The sequence below is a fragment of the Tetrao urogallus genome, assembly GCF_951394365.1.
Source record: "Tetrao urogallus genome assembly, chromosome: 1".
In the NCBI taxonomy this organism is placed as follows: domain Eukaryota; kingdom Metazoa; phylum Chordata; class Aves; order Galliformes; family Phasianidae; genus Tetrao; species Tetrao urogallus.
In genome coordinates this window covers 94,283,671-94,310,029 of record NC_136813.1, presented here as the reverse complement: position 1 = coordinate 94,310,029, position 26,359 = coordinate 94,283,671, and the positions used below count along the sequence as shown (strand labels likewise).

At 34.0% G+C, this 26,359-nt stretch overlaps 1 protein-coding gene across 2 annotated transcripts in view; it reads left to right on the top strand.

The window, feature by feature from the left end:
- NCAM2 (neural cell adhesion molecule 2) overlaps nt 1-26,359 on the top strand; it is a gene marked incomplete at both ends in the record, with an annotated part of 250,461 nt that overhangs the window by 176,197 nt on the left and 47,905 nt on the right. For both annotated transcript variants that reach the window (XM_079547212.1, XM_079547213.1), the window contains 3 exons: nt 6,361-6,548; nt 8,675-8,771; nt 17,556-17,729. In XM_079547212.1, coding sequence (XP_079403338.1) covers nt 6,361-6,548; nt 8,675-8,771; nt 17,556-17,729 — 459 coding nt within the window. The remainder of the gene's footprint in view (nt 1-6,360; nt 6,549-8,674; nt 8,772-17,555; nt 17,730-26,359) is intronic.

The following is a 26,359-nucleotide window of genomic DNA, read 5'->3' as shown; positions in this document are numbered from 1 at the left end:
AGTCTGTCCCTTTGGATATTTGTGTGCATTGATGAGATCTCCACTGAGTCTTCTTCAGACTCAGCAGTCCCAGCTCTTGGGGACTCCATTACCACATATGAATGATTATGGTCTAGTTTGCCCCATCTTGTTATCACTACCTGAGAACAATGCTGGTAAATATATTTGACCTTGTGAGTCAAGGTCAAGTGAACAAGAAAGTGAACCAAAATGCTGACATATTCTGGAAGATTTTCCATCTTTTGTAAGATCTCTGTGGTTTTAGTTGCATTTCTTCTTGTTAAGTTTGCAGCTCAAATGAGAAAAGAAAGATGGTTGAGATCACTTGTTAGCATCATGAAATATATACTGTTATTGTAGCATAAGTTTAGGGCTCAGGAGTGACACTGGTTAAGACTTAACTTTTCCTTGTCTACCTTTTGTTCATACATCATAGAAGTAAATTTGGTTTGCTGTTTCAGTAATTTAAAGGGAATCAAATAATTAAATGAGCAAAAATGAGGATTGTTGCATAAAGTCACTTGGCAAAAAACATGTTACCAAGACTGCCTGTACTGGGCATGGATGAATGCAGCTTTGTTTTCTCTTTCTCATTCTGCCACAATAAATGTAAAATGATAATTTATTAATCTATACAATAAATCAACCTATTACTTAAAGCAGTAATTTCCATTTTGAAAGATTTTTGGCTTATGTGTGCCTACAACTTGTTAAAATACCACGTTCACCTCAAGAATATCTCTAATATTTTTTCCGAATGCAGCTCTGTATTACTTGGTCTTGCTGACATTACAATGTGCTTGATGCTATTTTAAGTAGATTTTTAATACCTTGTTGGCTTGAATAAAGTATTTTGAATTTTATTCTGTTTCTTTTCAGATTTAGTAGTTTCATTCATGTTTGCATAAACATCTTTACTTGCCACCATTATTTTTCATGTATTCAACTATATAAGTAAAGATTTAAAATATATATATATTTTTAAATATTTCCTTCATCCTCATTTTGCTTCACGAGTTTTTGTTGTAGGGCTAAAAATGTTAAATAAGTGATAGTAAGCACTGAAATTTTAAACTGTAGTTTTCATAATTTGAAAATTTAATAGAATTTTACAAGTCATTTTTTCCTAGATAAAATCTTTCTTTTTTTGTGCTCAGAAGATCTTGAAGTGATTGAAACATCTACAAATGTATCACCTACCTGGTATGGATCTCACGCACCACAGAACTTACCCCTGACCTGCTTTTTCTTCACATACTGGGAGCATAGGGCTAAAGTAGGGAGGGAAACCAGGTGAGTTTGAGAAATCTCTACTGAAGGTCTATGGGTTTATAGGTATAGGCTTAGGGAAATCAACCTGTTGGAAGTTGAGTTGGATTTACAAGGTAGTTTCAGCAGTGCTATTATTATTTTTAAGCCATTCCTAAAAATTTCATGGTGATTATTGTTCTTTTCTGGACAGTAATGACTGTAAAGTGAAGTGAAAGCTGAATTCCTGTACCACATAGGAACAACTATTATGGTTTTGGGAATATGAGATGGACAGGGAGAGCAAAAGAGTGGAGAGAAAGGGGAATAGAGGAAAGAGATCAACAAGAGTCATATTGTGGAGCTAAGGATGACAGGGAAGTACAGAAGGTAAAGGTTGTTGAATAAGAAATATGTAAATATCAGAAATACGTACAACTCACAAGATCACAGATTTTCAGACATTAGTAAATCAGGAAGCTAAGAGTTCAGATTAAACTTAGTGAAATTAGACTAGCTGAAGATATCAAAGTGCTACCTTGAAAACTGTATCCCAGCAGTAGCATAAATATTTTAGGCAGTTTTAGATGATTTTAAACAGGTTTATCCATTCACAACATATTTTTCTATGAAAGTGGTTTCTTTTTTTTTTTTTTTTTAAGTGATGAACCGAATACTTTTTCAACATGCCAAGTGAAATTCAGCAAAAAATACATTTAGATTTTTTGTGTCTGTCAGCACAAAGCACCAGAACTATGCAAACATTCATTGCTCATAATTTGTTAACGTCTGATGGTACTGTCATAAAAAACACACATTGCATCTAGCAGAAAGATACCTTATCTTCATTAGAAATGATTTTTTATCTATTTTTACGGAGATGAAGAAATCAGCATGATGTTTGGGTTTAAAAATATGATGTTGTAGTCAAGGTAATCAGGGACTAGAACTTGGTTGCCCTTCCCTTCCCTTGGTTGCACTTACTCCTACTCCTTTATAAACTGTATTATTAGTAGATAGTCTATCTTACTATTGACTACTATGTGTTTTATTGTATGCATTTGAAGAAGAACCAAAAAGGGAAGGGGAAGGAAATAATTACTGTGGTCAAGGAAAGTACTAGATTTGTTAAAATATCGAGTTCTTGATGATGGGAAATATATGCCAGCGTTAATAGAATGAGAGATTTCCAAAAATGTAGTACAGGAAACATCCAGCATCTTAGACCTGACAATACATTACGTATTTTCACTGTGGGATTTTGTAAGATTAATTATTTGAGGAACAAATACCAAAAAGTTAGATAGCGTATGCTTTTAAATGAAGTACAAATCTGAATCTGCTCACTACTTTGCTATTATGGCTGTCTGGACACATGCACTGAATCAGTAATCTGCCATATCCAATTTTTTTTTTCAACTCTGAGCATACACCAGAACTGGATCTTTGAAGTTGTTAATTGAATTATTTTCTGGATGAGACAGATGATTTATTGATTTGTCTTGAATCACTGTTCTCAGACATTATACCTAATACGAATGCCTACATGCCAGAAACAATTTTCAGCATTTGCTTCTCTTACGCAGTCTTCATACACTGTTTATGAGTAATGACTCTTCCTAAATGTTTTGCTGTGCTGTCTGTTTCTTTCCCATTTAGGAAAATGAAAAGCTTGAGCATAGCTGGTGCTCATCCCCTAATATTCTCAAGTGCCATTCTGAAGTTAGAATTACGTACAGAATCCTACTCTAATAGAGGATTTTGTTTAATTTCATACCTATATGGCATAGTGTGTCTTCATTCTAAGCATATTTTTAATTTGGGTTACCTCATCTCTCCAAAATAATACTGCATGTTTTATCATTAAAGTTTATAACAATACTTACGAGCTTCATTGTTTGCCTGTGGCAACTGATAGGAAAAGTTGCTTTTGTATGTTTTGGCAGCATTTTTTATTTTTAGTGGAGTCATAAGGTTTAAGTGTAATAAATATCTGTGACTCAGTTTTTATTAAATTTGTGAACAAATTTTTTTTTCAGTGAAGTGCATTCAATCTCATAGTTTTGTATTTAGCCATTTAAAAGTCACGTATGTTGTTTCAACTGGTAGTATTCAATGGACAAATGCTTAAAAAGAATGGTTAATTTATGAATAGCCCTGAACTGATTTGTTGTCTGGCACAAATTAGTCCTGAGTTACATATTTCTATTTTTTTGTTGTTGTTTTACCTTTCTCACATATCTGTTTTTCATTTCTTATTATACAGTACATGCATTGCATTTAAATATCCTACATCACTATATGTCATAGGATATTTCTGTCTCTCAGTTATTTTAAAAGACTGAAGACATTAGATTTTAAGACATCAAGTAGTCAATGTTATGTTTTCAAAACTTTGAAGTGTTTCTTTTTCTGTTCACTGCTTTATGCTAAACATATTATGTGCTTCCCTTTGAAATGCCAATTTTGTAACCATTTAAGCCTGCTATATTACAGTTAATGATGAAAATGTACAAGAAGAAAAAGGAAAATCTCTCTATAAAACAATTATCCCCTTCCACTTCAGCATTTTTATTTTATAAGAAATACTACATTATCTTCTATACATAATTAAATAATGATTTCCAGACTTTCTACTTCGTATGAAATACCATTCCAGTTATCTATTACTGACTAGTGAGTTTAAGATGATTTGTCTGAATAAAACCATTAATGTTTCTTTTCTCTTCACTGGGTCTATTAACTACTGGGGAAATTACTGAAAAGCCTTTTTTTCTACAAGGCTTTTAAGAGGGACAATGAAAAGCTCATTTTGTTTAGCAGTGCTTTACATTTGGGAGTTGTTGATTTTGGTATATCTTTATTTGAAGGACTCCTAGCACTATTTGTAATTTCGAATGTTAAAACTGCTGTTAGTATGTATAGTCACATGTAAATAACAGCCCCGAACTTGTAAATTATTCTTTTAAAACATAAACAGATACTGTAAGCATCCAATAAATATCTATCTTGAGAAGATAGAGCAGTTTAAAATGAAAGTCCCTGTTCTTCTAAATGTATGTACAGCAAGAGTGCAGTCTTTTTTTACGTGTAACACTTACATATGATATAAATTGGCCAAATGTATACTTAAACCCACAGTAAGCATCAAATCATGCAATTTTACCTAGGGAGGAAAGGTATTTGGGTTCCGACAGAGCATCCTTACATCTTCCGTGTTCGTGCCATTGTTCTTGGACAGAATGAACTTGTCATGAGAAATTATACATTATGGAGGATAAAGCTTGTCTAAAATCTGTTGTGTGGTAACCACATTTTGTGTCTCATGCACACTATGATGAGATTCCTATCCATACATTTGTCACGTTCCATACTTAAGCGTAAAACAGGCATATGCAAAGGTTTGATGTTTTTTTTTGTTTGTTTGTTTTTTTTAAGGGAGGTTGTATGTTTTGAAATGTCACATCCAGAACACTCTTTAGTACTCTGTTCTTTGCATGATGTTTAGATGCTGAAGTACGGTTTTTAAAGGTCTATGAGAATCAAAGGGCAGTAGAATTTCTTGCTACAACACTTGAAAAAAAGGACAAGCTTCTGTGTCTTGTAAATAAAGCCATAGTAAGACATACTTTGTTTATTCAAAATATGTTGATTGTGCTGATCAGTGTAGCAGGTTTGATTTGTACTTGGAACTGGTGAGAGTTCTCTTGTAAAAGCCTGCATGCACCAGCAGTATAGTAACACCAAAAAGTTAGTATTGCAGAAAGGCAAACACATAAGGAAGTTGAAAACATGCACTACAGAAAGAAGAAAGTAGTTTTACGCCATTCCCAAAGATAAATTTTACAGTTCAATTAAATATGCTCTGTTCTGGTCTTTGTTAGACTTCTAGAAATTTTCTAGTGTAAAGTTAAGGTAATTGAGAAGTCTAAAACAGAGATTCCTGAGACAACAGGAAGCATTTAAGATTTCTTTATTAAAACAGGTATATATATGTAAATATTTCAAGTATTAAGAGATGCCGTGACACCCATTTTAATTGATAAATATCCTCAAGAATTGTGTTAGTTTCCCTCACTTTCAGTAATATAAAGAATACTTACGTAATACTCTTAAATATAATAAGTGGGATTAAAATGAAAAAGACACTTCAAAATATTCAGTAGACAAAAAATACTGTTTTACCCAAGACAGAGGCAGAAGAGCAGGGAAAGAATCACTCCCTCCCTCTCATTTTCTGGAGGCCATCAGGGTCTTCAGGAAACTGTGTAGAGTGGAAAAGCCTTGTCACTGCAGGCACTGCGATCTCAAGATTATAATTAGTTCACAAACCAGACATTTTCTCTCTATCTGATTCAGTGTTTAGCTACATGTTTAATATAGCCATGTACAGCCAGATTTGCAAGGAAGATGCACCATTTTTTTATTTTCAGTAACTAGGTTTTGTTAAGGAACCGGTATGAAGATTATCTTAAATAGAAAGTGTGCTAATGTGTACAGTATTTTACCTGAAGTTGGTAGAATACATCGCAATATTTTAGGTATTCTTTTCGCTTTCTTTTTTTTTTTTCTTCTAGGTTTATTCACACTGCTAATCATCTTTAGAAGGATTTGATAAGGTATATGCTAATTCCAGTAGAAAACTGGTGAAGCTCCTAGATATCTGTGAATATTCATAGTGAATGTAATTTCTGCATGGCAAAAGTGGACACTATAAATTCGATCACCAAACAACTTATATAAGTTTTGTAATCCGATTACATTTGTCACAGAAGAGTCTTACTAAAGAGTTTCTCATCCTTGGGAAGAAATAATCTTTGTCATTTCTGAAACACATCTTTCAAGGGACTGGTGTTGCCTAATATTAAATATAATTGATAGGTCTTCTCTTTCCGAGAATTTCATCTGAAACAATTTCAGTAGAGGAGAAGCACATGAAAATTAGGTCCCTAGAAACTCAGGATTGTATACTGCTGTTATCATGGTTAGTAATAAATTGAAACAGAATTAAATTAAACTTTCTAAAATGTTAATGCTTCAATAGGTTTATATAGCTTGTTTTACTGAAACAGTTAACATATTTGTGTATTACTTTTTTTTTTTTTTAAACAGATGCTCCAACATTTCTGTCAAATCAAACTGTGTATTTCTCTTGGGAAGGCAATCCCATCAATATAACATGTGAAGTACTAGCAAATCCATCTGCCTCAGTTCAGTGGAGAAAAGGAAAATTAGTTCTACCAGTAAAGAATACAACACATCTGAAGACCTACAGTGCAGGAAGAAAGCTGATTCTAGAGGTAAGGCTTAAAATGGAAATCAGTTCAGTGAAATTAGCTAATTAATTTCTTCCTCAGTGTGGCATCATTGCAAGTATTATACTGTGTGTGTAAAGGTAAGATTTGCGATCTAATAAGTAAAGCTCTAAAAAACAAAACAAAACAAAAAAAGGTGAACTGATTTATCTCCACATTTCTTGTGAACAGTTAGGAAATAAACCTAATTTACATAGCTTATATTTAGGATTCGCTGGCACTGAATGTAATTTGCATTTATGGCAAGTAAATAATGGCATAAGTATAAAATTAAACCATCAGGTTGAAATTTAAAAATTAAGTGACATAATGGAATATGCTTGGCATATAGAGAACTATGTATTTGGCTTCAGTCATGACTGTGAAGGAAGGTAAAGTGGTAAAAGACTGCAGTTGATTTGGTGGTCGCAGAGGCACTGGAAAACAAAGAACTATGTTCCTTTCTTTTACGTTAAGTGTACACTTAAGAAAATAAAACCCATGAAAGGCAGAAGACAAAGAATGAACTTTAATTTTCCAGCTACTCTATTATCTTGAATAAACAATGAACTGGCTGAACTTCTTTACAGAAAGGGTTGTTAAGCCCTGGAATAGGCTCCCCAGGGAGGTAGTTGAGTCATCATCCCTGGATGTGTTTAAAAACCATTTGGATGTGGTGCTCAGGGACACAATTTAGTGGTGGGTTGTTAGAGTTAGGCCAGTATGGTTTCGTTGTGGTAGAACTTGATGATCCTTAAGGTCTTTTCCAACCTGAGCAATTCTATGATTTTGTGATTCTATGACATAGAATATATATAGACATATAACTGATGTAATTTAGGCATGAAGTTTTGGCTACCTGATTCAAAAATTAAATTGTACGGAGAAAAGAGGCAGTTAGAAACTTCACATTTCCAAAGTCACAGCTTTCCATGAAATAATCTCTACAGTTCCCTTAAAGAAAATTTTGGACTGTCACTGAAATCTGTTCATTTATATAGATCTGCACTTAATCCACCCTTTGGTGCTATTTTGGCATATCAATACAGACTTATATGACATATCAAAAATATTATTGAACCTCCAGTTAACTAACTGACTAACAAAGAAGTCAAGTTTACAAAGATTTTATGATACAGTTTGTCTTCCATTTTCTTCTTTTACTCCTGCCTGGCAACTTATAGGTATGGAAACCGTTCCTTTTCCATCTTTTGCTCAGGGTTTTGCTAATTAAAAAAGAAGTTGAAATATCTCCCTTCAGGTGGGAAACTCTGGTAATTTTTACTAACAATTTGCACACAGGATGTAAAAATGAAGATGCTACAACAACACAGTCCTTACTGTCTATCATATTGTTGTTAAGCATATATGTAGATTAACAGTTGAATTACAAGTTCTTCGTAAGCCTTGAACAGACATTGTATGTTTAAAAAGACATAGTCTTATCCTTGTTTGAAGTTGATCTTTAGAGCTCTTAACTTAAAGGAAATCTTTCAAGAGGCTTTACTTAACAGCACAAATTATTCTTTACATCCTATAGTTTTTTGAGTTCTTTTCCAGTTTTCTATCACCTGAACAGTTGGATGGGCTGCATTTCCAATAAGACCCTAACTTACTGTGATATCCATTACCTTTTCTGTCTCACATACATATTAACCTGAGTTTATAGTTGTCACATACTTGTATCTTCTTTTTTTCTTACTGAATGTCTAGTATGTTGTGAATCTTGTAAACAATAAGCAGTAAAATATGATCCTTGCAGTGTTTGTAGGAATCAGCAGATTTCAGACCTATCATTGCTTTAGTTCAGTCCAATACAAGCAAATATTATCTATCTTTGTGAACAAACGTGCAGTTTATTAGATGTTTTTCTTTTTTGTTCAGAAGTGAAATTATAAAACTGAATAATGTTTCCATTTTTCATTATTTAATTTCCACATTTCTTTTTGAAAAGAGGGAGTTTTACTTGAAAAATGATTAATTTAGATCTGTATTTTGAGGAATATCCCAGATAGGGTAAGGTAAGAACACATCTCAATGTTGATTACACAGAACATGTTTGCATTTCTGATATTTTAAAAGAAATATACTTGATTAAAAAGTAATATTTACAAATTGTATTCATTTTAAAGATTGCTCCTACATCTGACAGTGATTTTGGACAGTATAATTGTACAGCTACAAACAGAATAGGAACAAGATATCAGGAGTACACACTCGGTCAAGCTGGTAAGTTATAACTGTTCATTTAAGTTCATTTAAACCTTTTTTCCATTCTCATCACAATACACTTCAAGACTTTTCTTTGTTTATTTTATTCCAATAGAATGCTTACAGTTAATTTTAATACTCTAAAATTAGAGTGGCAGTACAATGTAAAATAAGCCAGATTCCTCAAAATATGAATCTTCTTTAGACTGAATTTTAAGCCCCTCTGAAAATTGAAAAGAAATCTAGTAAAAGCAAGGGCAGATTAGGAAAGACTTTTTCCTTTTTCTTGCCTGCATTTTTTTGAGAAATCAAGGATGTCAAAAAAGTTCAGGGAAGACTTATTGTCATTTGCAGTTCTAGTTATTTAAAAGCAGAATTTGATCTAGAATGATAGATTGGATTAATTTAAGCTCAAAAATATTCTAGAACCAGTTAGAGAGTTTCTGAATATTTTTAGGTCCGTCTATCATTGTTCAGAGAAATACAAAAATATTACTGTATATTTGTTTTTTTTGCCAGAATTAGCTGTTAACTGAGAGTAAATGAGAGCTTCTTAGCTTTTCTTCCAGTGTTATTTTGTTGTGATATGGACCAATGCTTGTTCAGCAAGCTTTGAGGTCTCCCAACATGTTGATCTACATTCTAGGTGATGCAAATTGTTACAGTTTCAATGAATCTATGGAGTTACAATGTAGTTTGTAGTTGTAACAGAATTTCAACCAAAACAAATGTTTTACATCCCTTGTGATGCATTATCAATCATTTTCTACATGGATCTTTTAGGTCATACTAGTCTGCTGACTGAAAGTTACACTTGAAGGGTAGAGATAGAAATAAGGATTAGAGCATTTCCAGCCTTTTTTTTTTAATTATTATTTTTTACCATCTTTATTGTTTCAGCTGTAACTTCTAGTTATATTTTTTGAAATAAGAAAATAAATTATTTAGACCCATTCTAGCAGGACCTTTTTGGGTGCATTGCTGAAATGTGCATGTCTAAATATAGGGAGTCTCTCTTATACTACCTAGTATTTTAATTTTTTTAATATTGCTCATTAGGGTAATTATCTTCTTTTCATTTCTTAGGAGTTAGTAAAAACAGTTGTTTATTAAATTTCTTAGATATAAGCAATCTCATCTTTGAAATTTATTTCCATTATCTCTAAGGAAATAGCTACTAGCACATCATTTACCATGAATGCTACACTTTTTGTCTTTTGATGGTCAAAATGACTGAGCTTCCTCAAATAGGGAAATACATTTTTTCTTTTAAGAAACAGCAGATTTTGATGAACATTTTTTTAGTTGCTCTATTGCAAATCTGATCATCCTTTGATAGCTACATATTACTAATGAAAATATACTACCACTTCCTTTTGCATGTAAATATCCTTTGTCTCAACTAAAGTCTAATTCTGTACAGTAAATTATTTATATTCTGCCTTGCAAAACTCTCTCCCATTTAAGAACAGTCACATTCTAACCCATACTCAAAATATTTTTTGCATATGTGTACGAGAAAAGAATTTCCAGAAAAGAACAGGTTGTAGTGTCTTCATTCATGATCATTTTGCTATTTTGTCCCATTTATTTCAGTGGTCCTACTTGAAAACTGGAGTTTCTACAAAAAAGGCTAAAGTTAGGACTGTAAGAGTTCATCAGTACTACACATGGCTTTAATTGTATAAAATGAATTATTCCTGTAATGTTCAAAATTGAAGTAGTAAGAGAAAAGCTCTAACTATGATCTATTCTGTCATAATTTAAGAAATAGGCTCAGCCCTCTGAAAACTCAGGGCATGATTTTGTAAATATTAATGACTGACATAGGATTTGCAGAGCTGCATTAAATTCATCAAACTAGAAAACTGCACCTAACCCCCTAACTTTAGTCAGGTTACATCTATTTCTCTTCAACCTTGTTTTCTCTTTGAGTCAACACATGCATCTCTTGATCGAGCACCAGCATTTCCTCTATCTATCCTGGTGCACTAAGTGCTACGTTGGCCTCTGGAGTATCATCTCTAAGGTTTGATACATGCAGGGATTCACTGGAAGAGAAAAGCAGTAAAAGGGCAGTATGAAATCTGCTTAGGGTGGTTTCTCAGTTCTTCTCAGAAACAGAAAGTATGCCAATGGAACTTTCTTAAAGCCATGAACAAAGATGTTGGGAAATGTTAGGAAAATTCCCTCTGATGTCTTAGCTCCTGGGACAAAAGGAAATGATAAAATGATGCAGTTGTGCCAATGGGAACAAAGGCAGTCAGATTCTGCTATTGCTTTGCATGGGTTTTTTTTCATAAAGATGTGTATACATACGATAGCATCTCTGTAGATATTTTATAAGTATTAAATGATTCCTAGATTTGCAAAACAGTAACGTCGAAACTCAGTGATACTACGTGATGATTTTAGCTATGCATTTATTTCCTGCTTTTATAAATAATTGATCTTAATACAAAACAATTTTCATCATTAATTGAACAGTAACCTGTTATTTTGACTATGCATTTTATTTCAGCTAAGTCTCACAGGAGAGCCCCTGGAAATGCAAATGAGAGCAAATAACTGTCATTTTCAAATAGTTCTAGTTTTCAAACAGCTTACTATTCTCTATTTCTACAGCAATTCGTTTAAGACTTTTCAGTCACTTCTACAGAAGATTTATCAGCTCTTTAGAAAACTATTTATTGAAGTTATTAACAGAGGTAAATTAATACATATTTAATGAAACTAACAGATAAAGAACTATGGGAAGTTACTGTGTTAAGCATTAGCTCTATATGGACATTCATTTCATATGAAATGAAATAGAAAATAGAATAAACTCATATTTTGTAGAAATTATTGTGAACACCTACCCTTAATATATCATTTTGATGTAATATTTGTATGATGTTTGAGGGTTTCAGGACTCCAGTATTCTAGGTACTACGTACAGTAGCGTAATTTTCTTCCTAATTTTCCTACATCTACTGTTTTACTCCAGTAAATTAGGAAATCTTAATGACTGATATTTCACATGTTAAAAAGCCTATAAAATCTTCATGCATTTAAATACAGCCTGGATTTCTATTGGCTTTGATTATAAGTGCTAATGCTAACGTGTAATGTACTTTTATAGTGGATCTGTCAGGGAAAAATAATTACTGTTTCTAGGTGGGAAATATTATTAAACAAAGTATCCCGCTACAGTAAATTTTACAAATAATGATCATTTTACAAAATTGTTTTCTCTTAAAATCCTTCTGGAATGACTCGTTGAATGTTTTGTTCCATTTTTCTGCTTTGGTTGGTTTTCAGCAGATTCAAACTGCTTTTTTTCGTTGTTGTTATTTAATTAAATGCTGGCTGAAAAGCAATCATATGGCACAATACTGTTATCTTTATTTCTTTTCCCCTCCTCAAGAAATTAGGCTTATTATTGACAGAAGAATATTTCTTTCACAATTTACACTTGCCCCTATGCCATTTTGTATGACAGAGGAACTATGCCTGTTCGCTCTAATTTATACAAAGCTGCTAAATTAGCCAGAACTTCAGATATTGTCATTTAAATCTTTCACGACAATTGAACATATTCAGGGCTTCACAGTGAAAGGTTCTGACCATTACTTGCAAAGTGCTGAGAATCTTCAGTGCTTATTGAAGTCCTATTTAGGTATGTTCAGCACTTGTGTGGTGGGGGTCAACTCCAAAAGAGTGACATACTCTTTCTTATTGCTTAAGCATTTAAATCTCTTTCTTAGTAAGTATAAAATACAGAAAGCGCCACAGTCTTTTTCATTTATTGCCACTGCAAATGAATTACCTCACATCACATCCACAACTTTCATTTTAGAAATCTACTTATACTCTGTTTTTTCTCCACGACAGGCTTAGTCTATGACAAGCCAGGTGAGCTTGACAGATTGTCCCAATGGCTTTCAAAGCCTGAGGTGAGCACAGATATTCCTAGATTTACCCAGATATAGTTTAGTCATAGTTAATGTGAATTGTCAGTGTTTAGGGAGATGGTATAACAAGTAAAGCATATTTCATTTCTGTCACGATCTCAGTATTGTTATTTCAAATGCATGGGAAAGATAGTAATTGAACTTCACAGAAGTCCTTTAACTTGTTTGTTGTTGTTTTTTTTTTAAAAACTTCCTGTTCAAGATATGATAAGGTTGACCCATAAGTGACAAAAACTACAGCATCAAATTTAATTATCTGAATTTTTGATGCTGGCACTTTGGGTCTGGTTAGTGGGTGTTGCTCCTTGTTTCTCCATACATTCCTGTTCTCACACAGGCAAAAAAAAATCAAAGAAGTAGCACTTTATTTTCTCTGGAAAATTACATAACAAAAAAGCTGTTCTGTGCCAGAACAGTGCTTTTAGATCTTACTGACATTTTTTTTAGGATTGCTGGTTTTTTTGTTTTGTTTGTTTTTTGTTTGTTTTTCTTTGGTTGTTATTTGTTTGGTTTTTGCATAAATTGTACCTTGCTGCTGCCTAAAGCCCATTTATTTTCATAAAATATAGACAGATCGCAAATGCAGATCTCAGTCCTATAACTTGCCATGCACGTCTTCTGTAGTAGCATCAACTAAGGTATTTTACTAGAAAAAGCACCATAATATTTTCAATAAGCATGGAGTGAAACTGTTAATAAACAATGTGGTGGGTGGATTTTTCTATTTTTTGCTTTGTGTGCATGTATTTTATTTTTATTTACTATTTATGTATTTATTTGCTAGCTGTGGTCCAGTTTTCTAATCCATTCCTTATTTTCAAGAACCCTCAGCAATTTGATTAAATAAATCTGTTGTAGCTGTCACCAGTGAAAGGTATCAAGGCAGTACTCCTCATCTCTTTCCCTGCAGTGGTCCTGATACATTCAGTATTTAGACATAATTACTTTCTCCAAGTTATACAACTGTAAGCTGCAGAACTGTATGTAGTAGGAACATGCTGACAGGAGATAAGGAGAAAAGAACTAACTGGAAGATAATTCCTGACCTCACAACGTACTTCCACAACCTACTCCCACACCATTACTTCTTTCTTCCATTTTTACTGCTAAACTCTCAGATGGAAAATTATTTTCTTCCACAGAACTATCAAAGAAATAGCTTGAAAAAAAATCTTCTGTGATAAAGATTTGGTCATTCCTTAAATGTGTTGGATAAACCATAATAGACTTGAAATAGTATTTGCATGGCTGTGGAGATAAATACATACTTATAATTGTATGTGTATTTTTTTTGTTTTTTTTACTTGGAACTAAACCAAGTCTACTTAATTTAGGCCAGTGGATCACAAAGTTCGTTTGTGCTAACCTGCTTTATGCGCTGAATACAAAACGTATTAAGTGCAACTTTACACGTAATGCTATGGGGTCTTTTTATTTTATTTTTTTAATTAATGCTTTAACATCATACATGAGCTTATTTTTTCTGCAGTATATTTTCTACTAGAGCTTATATAGAGCTTATAACAGAGTATGAAAAACTAATCACTGCCTAGCTAAACTCTTAAAAGTCTTGTTGGTTAGTTTGGCTTTAAGGGGAAAAAGAACCCTTGCAAGCACCCACTTGTTCTGCCCTTCCACATGCAGACTAAAGCATATACAAGCAGTCTTGCAGATCATTCTTTATTTGTGCTAATCATTGAGACAGAGCCCCACAATTGTAAAACATTATCATGGCAATGCTCCAAATAATTTCAACTGATGTGACATACAGTTCAAATGCTGAGGTGTAGATCAGGACCAGAGAACTGTTTACTTTGCATGATGAAATTTATGCTCAGTATAGAACTACCAAATTGGATTCAGTTCATCATGCTGCTGATGATCTTTGGGAAAAAGCTGCAATAGTACATAGTCTGAAAGAGATAGTAGGTATTTCATTCTATCCCAACAGAGTTGCTATTACTTGTTCGCTATTTTGGCTAGGAATTTGTCTCCTTTTCTGTTTTCTTCTAGTGATTCTTTACTGAAAATAAGATGCTGATACAGTTCAACTTTGAAAATCACATTAATATTACCTACACATATGTGGGTAGCCTGAATCATGAATGCATATCTGAAATAGTATTGTGGATGCATTTCACAATGAGTTCGAAACATACTGCATTATTTGGCTAATTATGCCAAATATTTTATTAGATTTTCTCTGGAGCTTCAGTTATTGCCTATTTCGAAATGCAACCATATCTTCATATGGCATAAATCATACATGAATCTGCATTGGAGAACATGAAGTTTCTTTAAGGATGTCTGCTTCCCAATGCCATACTTCGGACGTTTAATCATATTCAGACATAAATACAGGGAAAAGAGATTTCCTTAACATGTTGAAATTCAAGCAGAGTAGATATACAAATGAAGTATGTTTGATTCACATCATTGACTGAAAAATTGTTTTGATCTAAACTGAAATACCAGTGAATTGACTCATAAAAAGATCGTACAGAAACTAACATGAAACTAATCTCAGTGAAATTAAATATTCACTCAACCTTATAAAAAATAATTTGTTTCTATTTTCAATTCTTTTAACAACAGAAAAGGAAACAAAAATTTTTAGGAACTATTTGTAACAGTATTGGTATCCACAGCAGCTTCTAGCTCATAATTAAATGTTAAGGCCGTTCATCTTCTTTACTGGTAAGCCATATTCATCTTCCCATATGGTTGGTATCTGTATGTCTCATACAGTACTGTGTCGCTTCATTTTGCTATCCTGGGCTGCTTAACTCAGATACTAATGCTGGCTTTTTGCTGCTTCTGTCAGAACAGGACAAGAGGAGTGTGTCCACGGGATGGTTCTTAAGTTAAGTGTGCTAGCAGGAACAAAACTTAGTGTTCTTAGCTGAAGGACAATCTGGAGGAGAGAAGTCACAATCTAGTATTAATTCTTATCCTCTGAATTTGAGATCAGTGCTTATTTAGCATGCAACTCATATAGCTCATTCTTCTGTATGAAAAAAAAAAAACATGGTTTTTGAACATGCTTTCCTTTTCTTGAAAAACAAACTTTTGATCAATTTTGGTTTAAATTGTGGATGTCTTGATTATCTAAGCAAAGCATCCTATTAGAAAAGATTCAAAACCCAGTTAACTGTTCTAGACACACAGAATACGGTGTTACATTCTGCCATGCCCTGACTGTGAATATTGAATTCCTTTATGCACAATAATACAACTTCCATAAGAAAAGTGGACTTTTCCTGCAACATCCTATATCTGGGTGGTAGGAAAGTTTCCTGGAATGCAGAAATGTCTGGGGGTTTGAATCCCTCAAGGTGACATTTGTATTCTGCCCAAATTTTAAATTTCGTGGAGCTATTTAGTTGTGTCCACATAAATAAAACTATGTTGTTTTTAGCCCAACAAACACCAAGCACTGGAAGTTTCATACCTATTTTTAGAAATGTTAATTGTAGGAATGCTAAGAGGTATGATTCAGACACTCAGCTCTGCAAGCGTTACAGAATTTTTCTGGGAAAAAATAAGTACCTGACTGTTAAAATGTTGGATAAATTCACCCCTATATAGTGTCTTTGCCAAGCATCCTTTTCATGAGAATTCATGGATGAATGTGTTCTAAGGCCCGTTCTTGAGTATTTTATAACAATTTCTGGCTCATTTTCATTTAGGTACCGGTATTGGCTGAATTTCAGATTGATTCTTTTTACTCCCAATTGCCTAACAGCCCCTGAATAAAGGCTGTATTTTATGTAAGTGGTTGAATACCCAGTGACTTAATGATGAGCTTTGACTTAAGCCCTTGCTTGTCTTTAGAACAAATTTTCCATACCAGAGATACAAAGAGAGTGCCACATCTGTAATTAGATATGCAAGTAATTGTGAAATGTATTAGAAGTGATTATGCAAGTGTTTCAAATTCTTGATACCATGTCTACAAAACTGAAATTCATCCTATCCCATTTTCAATACTTTTTTTTTTTTTTTTTTTTTTTTTGTAATTGTAATGCTTTAAAACCTAGAACAGTTCTGTAAGTTAGTTTTTTGTCTTCTGTGTAGTTAGTTTGGACATACATTAACAGTGAAATAATGCCTACATTTTTGAAGATGTACTGACCGTGAGGTTGATTTTTCACCTTTATTTCATATTTAGTGTTTCAAAGCTACAGATTACTACTATATTTCTCTAGGTTTTTTATTTTCTATTTTAAGAGCTATGCACTTACTTCAGACTTCAGAGAAAATGTGTTTCTTGCATGCTATTATGAAAATTGTTTCTTAAACTGAAAAGAGAAACCTTCCTCTAATATTCCTTGCTAGTAGCTTAGAATTCAATCTATCAAATATGAGAAAAAGAAAAACTTATGTTTTCAGCTGTACTTCAGTTTCAGAAAAATGGCCAAATGATTTCTGCAGTTTCTTGTCATAATCTCATTTTGAAAAATTCAGACTCTGAATGATCTGTTTAGCTGTAATTGTCCCGACTGTTAAATTCTTTGTTAAATTGTTTTTCTCCTTCACATAATCATTTATCAAACTCATCAATCAACATTTTCATTTGCCTACAACAAAGTTAACTATCAAAAAAATCATACTATAAAAGGTACCCAAAAATGGAAAATAATTTTGCATATCCCTACCATACAAGAAAATAAATGTATCTGTCTTACAGCTTGAATTGTTTATCTGAAGTGAACATCATTTCATCATATTCAGTAAGTTTTTTCTCCCTTCAAGATAAGCAAACATCTTGGGGTAGATTATCAACTGTTAGTTTAGATCTGTCTAGTTGCTGCTAATCATTAAATTGATGTTTGCGTTTTTCTAGATGTGCCATCAAATCCTTATGGAGTACGAGTTTTAGAGTTGTCACAAACCACTGCCAAGGTTTCATTTACTAAGCCAGATTCACATGGAGGTGTGCCCATTCATCACTACCAAGTGGATGTAAAAGAGGTAGCCTCAGAAACCTGGAAGATTGTTCGCTCCCATGGAGTTCAAAGTAAGTTTACGAAAAATAAATGGAAATATTTTAACTGATAGAATATCAAGGGAAGAGAATCAAATGTGTATTAATTGATTCTGTGCTTCTCCATTAGTCCTTGCTGTGTCTCCACTTAATGTGGGGTAGTCAGACCTTTTTGCACCAATTAGAAATCTTGCTCTTATCAATTGTTAAGTTTTAGTTTTACGTGAGTTACATGAACAAATTTATTTTTTCACTATTTTCAAGTAGAGACAAAGAATATTTGTGAAGCTGTAAATTTCAAAGACAGTAGAAATCACAGAGGAGTTAGTTAGAGAATGCATATTACATACATAATTAAATTAAAATGTTGAGTAAGCTATTATGTGATGTTTTATCTGATTTTATTTTATTTTAATTACTGATTTTGAGCCACTTTGTAACCTTTGTTCATACCTGTCAGTATTCATTATATCTGTTTCTAAAGCATATCTATAACGTATTGTTCAATTAGTGATGCAAAAATGTATTTGCTAGATACTATGTTTATTGACTGTTATACTGGTGCTAAAATGCTAAAAATCAGTCCAGTTCACTACTGGGTCTGTGCCTTCTTTACACACCTCTAAATGCAGAAAACAGTGTAAACATACAAGAGTTCTTTAAGTACATGCATTTGCAGGGTATTTTGACAGAGTAACATTAACAGGGTCTTAATAGAACAGAAATGCCTTCCATCCATAATATTTACACTTTGGCATTTTCAGCAGATAGTGCAAGTCGAAATAGTCCCAACAGTCTTCTGATCCATACAGCAGGAGGTAAATTGTTTTGGAGCTATCACCACGTTGAGGGGATCATAAATGTAGTAAATGATCTAATGTGTCATCACATCAGCCACGCACATCCAATCAAAAAAATAGAATTATTTCAAAGAAACATACATGTAATTAACAAATATTCAAAACAACAGGACTTTTTATCTTTTCTTAACGATATTTGGTAACTATAACAGTTGTACTGGCAGCATTCATTTTAGCTCATTATAATGTGCATTTTTTCAGTACTAGGAGACCAAATGGAGGACAGTAGGTTTCCTCTGATGGCAAGGCATACACATTAATTGATATTACTGTGCCTCTTTTAAGATTGTTTCAAAATGTTGAAAATTTGAAATGTTGAAATCAATCCAAGTCTTTTTTCTCTTAGCTGTTTTTTTCAATGAATTGACAGAAAGTTTCTCTGATGACAACTACAGTCTACCACATAATAAAACTACCTGTCTGTGTAGTAGGCTGCAGTGTTCTGAAATGAAGACTAGCCAGTGCTACCATGCTTAATTTAAATGCAAAATCAGAATGACAAAGTCTTTAGTGTTAATTTTTTGTACAACAGTATACTTACCTTAGTCCTCCTGCTTTCCTATTACTGATGTTAATGTGAGATTTGTAAAAAGATTGATTGATTATGTAGAAAAGATATATAACTTCACAAACTTCTGTTACCAGAGTTAGCTTGTGCTGCTTTCTTCAAAAGTTCACAGCTTTTTGAAATATTCTATCAGCATTACATGTTCCTACAGTTGTTGCCTACAGCTTATTTTGGAGTTTGCTGTATCACATAAGTTCATCTGCTTGGAATTACTTCAGCACAGGATCTGTACTAAAGTAATTGTACTGCATTGTACTGAAACTTACTTTACAAGTGGGAAGCAGTGTGAAGGATACAAATACCTTCAGTAGTTATGAACACAGTACCTATGTGAAGTAGATTTTTACAATCTCTGCCTCCATTCCCGCTGCAATTAAAGACAGCTTAATTGAGAAAAAGACTGTGTTAGTTCCTACATGCTGTCACATTTTCTCTCACATTGTCTTCCTTTTGTGCCATTTACCATACATCCATTTTTTCTCTTTCCTCACCAGTAAGTTTTCAGGGCTTTTATCTTACCTCAAATCAGTGCTTTCATTTTAATGCCATTGTCTTCTAACTAGCACTGAGAGTTTTTGTGGAAAAAAAAACCAACAAAATAAATCACACTGGTTTTGAACATTTTAAAGGTAACTCATTATAGCATATGTGATTAGAGACTCCTCTAAATGATGACAGAAAACTGGTAATCATAGAAGTGACCTGAAGAATCATCTTCGTCTACAAGGACTATTTGGTAACAGGAATAGATATTGAGAATGTGAACTTTACTGAGAGAATGGTGGACAATGTTAAAAATTCATAACAGATCCATAATTAATATAACCTGTTTTGAGAAATCTCTTTTTGTATTCTCCTGCACAGATAGATTGAGATTGTATTGTCTATATTTCTCTGTATTTATTTCTGAACTACTTTAGAGATCAAATGCTACTTCAGAATTTCAAACATTGGCTAAGCAGGAGACATCTTTTTTTATAAATACTGTTGATTCTACACCACAGAGTAGCATACAAATAGTACAAAGAAAACAAAAGAGATCAAAAAAGCATTTATCAAAAGTTGTTGAAGATACTTCATGAGTTAAAAATGCTTCTAATGTGTTATACGGACACAGCAGAAAAACAAGATATGTTGCCAAAATGTATGGTTAAGATTCAGATATGAATGCTTTTACACAGGGACAGTTAACTGCTCTCACAACTCAAGTCATGATGCAAACCTAATGCGTGAGTCATGACTGTTTTTCCCAGCAGCCAATGAGAAACCATGCTGCAGTTTCACAGGAAGACTTTTTATCAGTCTGATTTGAATCAGGAGTGATAAAACAGCACTGCAGTCCCTTCTTTCTACAGTGTAGTCAATGGGTGAGTTCCAAGGCTGCATTTTAACAGGGGTAGGTAGAAGATCCTATATTCTTTAGAAAGTAGCGCCCAAAAGACTGTTATTCTTCCAGTATGGAGATTGTCAAGACTAAACTGGGTCTTCTGGTCCCTTTGTACTGTGACCAGAAGCCGCAATGTAGTTGTCTTTGTACAGCCAGAAGGAACAACCATGAACTGCTAAAATGGATGATGGATGTATTTTAGATGAAACAGACATCTATCTTGACAATGTTGCTGCAGGAGTTAGTTTTTAATTAAAGTGTTACAAAATGATTCATAGATGTTTGAAAAAGTTGTTGAAAGGAATTGCTACTAACACTATCGAGTCATTAATTTTCTCACGATCATTACCTAAAAGCCGTGTATAAAGCCTTCTAGAAGTAGGATTAGAAATGTTTTTGTTTAGATGAAAAATACTAAACAAAGTTGTTAGACAGTCTTATAAGTTCAATCAAGAAAATCGTGTAATACAAAATAAATTCTGCCAATCTGTTCAAACAGCTTGCAGTTTTCTTCATCTGAGATTCATGCTGCCTGTTTCTTCAAAGATTCCCTCATAAGATAACTTTTTTTTTTTCAAACTGTACTAGTTTGAGATATTTTCAGATCAAGTTAAGGAGAGAATTTCAGGGTCCAGGAGCTGTATCTGCTTCCCTATTCCCTCTCCTTTGTCTTTTATAATGAAGAAGATTTCATTTGAAAAGCTGTGCTGATTACGGCTATTGAATGTGGGCGCAGAAAATGAAGCAATCATTCTGATACACCAACCTCAGGCTATTTAAGGATTTAAAAGTCATAATCAATACTAGCATAGTTCACCAAGAGATCAGTGGGCAAATGGTAGCCAGATTTTTCTACACTTCTGCAATATCTGTTGAATACGCAAACTTTTGTTACAAGTGACCTTCAACCTTATGGCCACATGGGTCTAACATGGCCTGAAACTAGGTCCCATCCCAAAGCTCCAGCCTGCAGCAGTACAGCCAGAGACACCTCTTGGAACTGGAAACCTCCCTGAGACCACAGTTCAGCTGAGGCTAGGCTGGGACGTGGGCATGCAGTTGGCCCAGGCTGGGAAGAGGCATGGCCAGGCAGGGCAGGGCTGTGGGGAGCTGGATTGTGGCCCTGCTACAGCTGATCTGGGGCTGAGGTCCCCCAGACTGTCTGGGGCTCTGGACCTGGGCAGGTGGGAGAACCCAATGGCAGGGGGTGGCAATTCCAGATCTGATGTTTTATTTTTTTAATTTTCTATATCAATAAGAAAGTGTACATGTAGGTAAATCTTACTTCAATCTTTATAATAAAAAAAGCATTCAGAACATTTAGAATAGGGTAATACCATCTTCTCTGTTTCTTTTTAGCTTTTATATGTTATTTCCAAGCATACGACTAATGAAAGTGTGATGTGTGTGTGCAGCTTGGGTTTCTGGGTTGAACTACTGAAATTTGTTTTCTGTCTTTAAGCAATGCTTTTTGGTAGTTATCAAACAGATATTGTTTCAGAAGATGTGAAGAGCTTACGATGTATGATTTTCTGCTGAGATTTCAGAAACACAAACACAAAAGAATTTTTTTTTCTTAATGTTAAAATACAGCAATTATGATGTCTTGTTATTGTCCTTGGGGAGGAAATGTAATATATAGGTTAATTATCATTCTCATGTACTACATCTTAGATTGTAGGTTTTGCACTACCTACTTCTTTTATAGTGAAGTATGAAAGTGCATCCAGTTTATTATTGGAACAGTTACTGATAGCATAGCAATGCTTCACCATTAAGCCTGGAAGGCTTTCAGATGGACTCTTGAGAGATATGAAGCCCATATAAATTAATAATTTTATTAATGCATTTAATGATTAAATAAAATATATATCAGCATAATTTGTAGATCAAAGAAATTGCAAATATTTTGGTAGTGTAAATCAGCACTCAAAATTATTTTAATACATGAGAATCTTCAAGACAGTAACATCTATTGCAAGCTGCTGGAGCAGAAGGAAAAAACAAGTTCATTAGCCAGTTGCAGTGGGAGAATGTATTTTTAGGAAGTATTTGTAAAAAAACTTAGAGGATCATTCTCTGTATCAGATAATATGATATAATTGCTGCCTCTAAGCACATAGGATTTCTTTTCAAAATAAACTGGATATTTGTCTTGATTGAAATTAATATAAACAATATAAACAAGCTTTGAAAATTATCAGAACTCGCGTGTGTGTGTGTGTGTGTATGTATACATATAAGCTAAAATGGAGCAGAATGAAACTACAAATTGCATGAATAAAATGACTTTAATTTTTATAAATGGAAATTTTTGGGATAAGATAGCTTGATGCAGTTTGCTACTGGAAAAAGTTAAAGAATAGATGCAATTTATGAGCACTATAGATTATATTTAAATGGAAGTGTTAAAAAACAAACCTTTTATCCAAATTAGTTTGTGTGCACATCTGCATATATGTAATTTTTTCATGCCTCTCATTCAATCTCCATACTATTCTTGGTCTCACTCCACTTTAACATCGGGTTTAAAAATCTCATGTGGGTAGAAAGGTTGATGAGAAATAAATTTCCTATAGAAAAATGCATGGACAGATTAGGAAAGCTGAAAAGTGAAAACTGCAAAGGGAAAACTATGTTTAAGTATTTCAGGTCTTTATTCAAGAGAATGAAATGTGCTTTTCACATTCAAAGCCGAATAAGTTGTCATAAAAAGTGAAGAAAACTCAGGCAATTCACTTCATATCACAAGTTTATAACTAAAAGCAACATGAAGATATATATACCACCAATATCTGAGGCTGCGCTTCAATAGTTTATAATTCTGTGCTTGCAATTTCATTTAGTCAAACAGTCAAAGCTCATTGTGAAGCATGATTTATGTTGAATGTTTTAAAAAAGGAACATCTGAAAATTTATAAAAACAAATGCAGTATGTTTTCACAGAATCACAGAATCACAGAAACACCAAGGTTGGAGGAGACCTACAAGATCATCCAGTCCAACCATCCACCTATCACCAATAGTTCTCACTAAACCATTTCCATCATCACAAAGTCCAACCGTTCATTGAACACCTCCAGGGTCGGTGACTCCACCACCCCCTGGGCAGCCCATTCCAGTGCCTGACCACTCTTTCAGAAAAACAGTATTTCCTAATATTCAGCCTGAATCTCCCCTGGCACAGCTTGAAGCCATTCCCTCTAGTTCTATCATCAGTTATACAAGAGAAGAGGCCAACCCCCAGCTCACTACAACCTCCCTTCAGGTAGTTATAGAGAGCAGTAATGTCTCTCCTGAGCCTCCTCTTCTTCAGATTGAACAATCCCGGCTCCTTCAGCCACTCCTCGTGAGGCCTGTGCTCCAGACCTCTCAGCTGCTTTCATTGGAAGATGTACATAGTGAATGTATTTTAAAAAGAGTTAAATGGAGAATCAGTTATTCCAAATATTTTTCACCTGATGTTCCTCTATTTTTTTCCTGCTTTGCTGGTAAATCTTGCCTAGTCTGTATTTAGACCTTTTCAAGCTTTCTGTGATGGTACATTCTCAAGTAGATTTGCAGTGAACATGCTGATCCACTGTACAGGTCTTGCTGATCTGGCTTCTAAGTGTAAAATCTCATTAAGAAAAGTGTTGTTCAGTGCAATATTGGAAATGAATAGCTGATAAGTGGGACACGTGGTGCAGCTGCAAATTTTGCCTTTCAAATCAGTATTGTATTCATTTGCATCCAGTTTACATTGCCAATGTGCTTACAAAAAGGTACAGTCAATTTTTGGAATATTTATGCATACAAATTTCATCTGCATTTTGTAATATAAGCTGGGTAAGTGTTATTGGAGAACAGAATATTCCTTAAGCATTGTCAAGGTCATCAAATGACAGAGTAACTTTGAATGGAGTTTTCCTTCTATTGCACACAAGAGCTGGCAACAAGCAAATAGCTTAGCCTGTATGTGTTACATTTTATGGTATCGTTAAATGAAACTGCTTTTTGTCACTTTTCTTCTCTGCTCTTTTTATTCTCTTTTGGCAAGTTGGAAAGCATAGCATGAAAGAGTAGGATGGAAACGAGGAGGAAAATCTATGAATGAAAATTACCTTCGCATGCGAGAAGCATGTTAGAATTGTTGAAATTGTATTCATGCCAGTTTTGAGGTTGCTTTCTCGCTGTGGTGAAAATCATTATAAAACACCTATTTGAAATCACATTTTTGTTCTTTTTCTTTTCACCCTAATCCGGAGTTGATTCTAGCTTTGATATAAAACACAGAATACATACAGACATTTGAAAGCTTAGAAAAAGTCTGACGACTTTAGAGTCCCATAATCAGTGGGATTCCCTTTTATCCTTAGAGGAACTTCTTTTATTTTAATTGCATGTTATCATCTATTTCTTCAATCTGTGGGCTTTAAAATCCTTGCATTAATAAGTGAAGAATAGTTTTATAGCAGAAGAGAAAACTGGACTCAAAGAACTAAGATGTTATTCTTCTTAAGTTTATATAATCTTACAATCTTGTCCAGCCTCTTGCCTGAAGCAGGAATAGTGGTAGTTTTGGATCAGGTCAGGCGTGGCTTTCTCTAACCTCCAAGAGGAAGATTCCCCACCCTCTTCTCTTGGTGAAATCTGCTTAGTGCTTCATTACTCTCCCATTGATTAAGCTTTTCAAATATCCAGTTTGAATATGCTTAAGCTACAGCTTCTGACTGTTGAGAAGAGTCTCACACTGCTGTTTGTGTGACACTCCTTGGCTTCTTCACCAGACCAAATAAGCCTCAACATCTACTTGTCACTCTTATGTCCTAGGCTGTTCTTGGTTGCTGTCTGCTGGATCCTCTCCTGTTTCTTATTGTTCCTGGACACCAAGTGTTCCCCCAAAGTTCTTTAGTTATCTTAACAGAGGTTTCTGTTGAGTATCATATTAGTGCCTGCGTGGGTGAACATCAAAATGATATCTGACATGGAAGTGCATATAAAGCAAAGGTATGGAAGTGGTTTCCTCTACTGAGGAACTGAACTGCACCCACTGACATTCATTTACATTTTCTGAATGTTTCTATAACCAAACAATAGATGTGAGTACTGTGAGGTAGTAGGTGGTGTGTTTCAACAGTGGCAACAGTGACAGTGGATCACCTCCACTGGTGCAGATTTCAAGCAGCACACAAAGGCATGCAGGCTCTTGTTCATTGCTGTGCAAATGCATACCTAATGGTGGTGATTGTTGAAAAATAGTATTCTGTATCTGAGAATTTGCTTTCAAATATGGCTCTTGTGCTCTTTCTATCTTCTGTCATTTCCATGGAAATAAATACAAGGCATTACTTTCAAAAGAAGTAGATAACTAAATCCTAAACCCTCAACTTCCATATGATCTAACCAGGGGTATTGATTCCATACTAAAGCAACATTCTACAACATGTTTTAATGAAAATTTGAAAATGTTTTGTTTCATTCAAGTGTCAACCATGGAGTTAATAGCATAAGAAAACTATTCCAAACTTGGAGTGAAAGCACTTTTCTTCCAGCAAATTTAATCTAGAATAATGCAATTATTTTAATATAGATAGCATGCCTAGTTCTTGGAGATGAAGAATGGACAAATGAATGAAACTATGCATAGAGAACTGAATTTTGAAGTTGAGATTATTTATTCTGTCTGACCCCTGTACTCACAAAGTAGGAGAACGGGAGTTATCAGTTGCATCTTTATTATACAGAAGGCTGAAATTGCATAGGATAGAAAGCAAGAAAAGAACTCTCAGAATCCACAATGTACTAGAGTTCCCATAGGCCAAAAAAACTAGTTTTATGCATTCCTGTCCTTTGGGCTACGGTATGG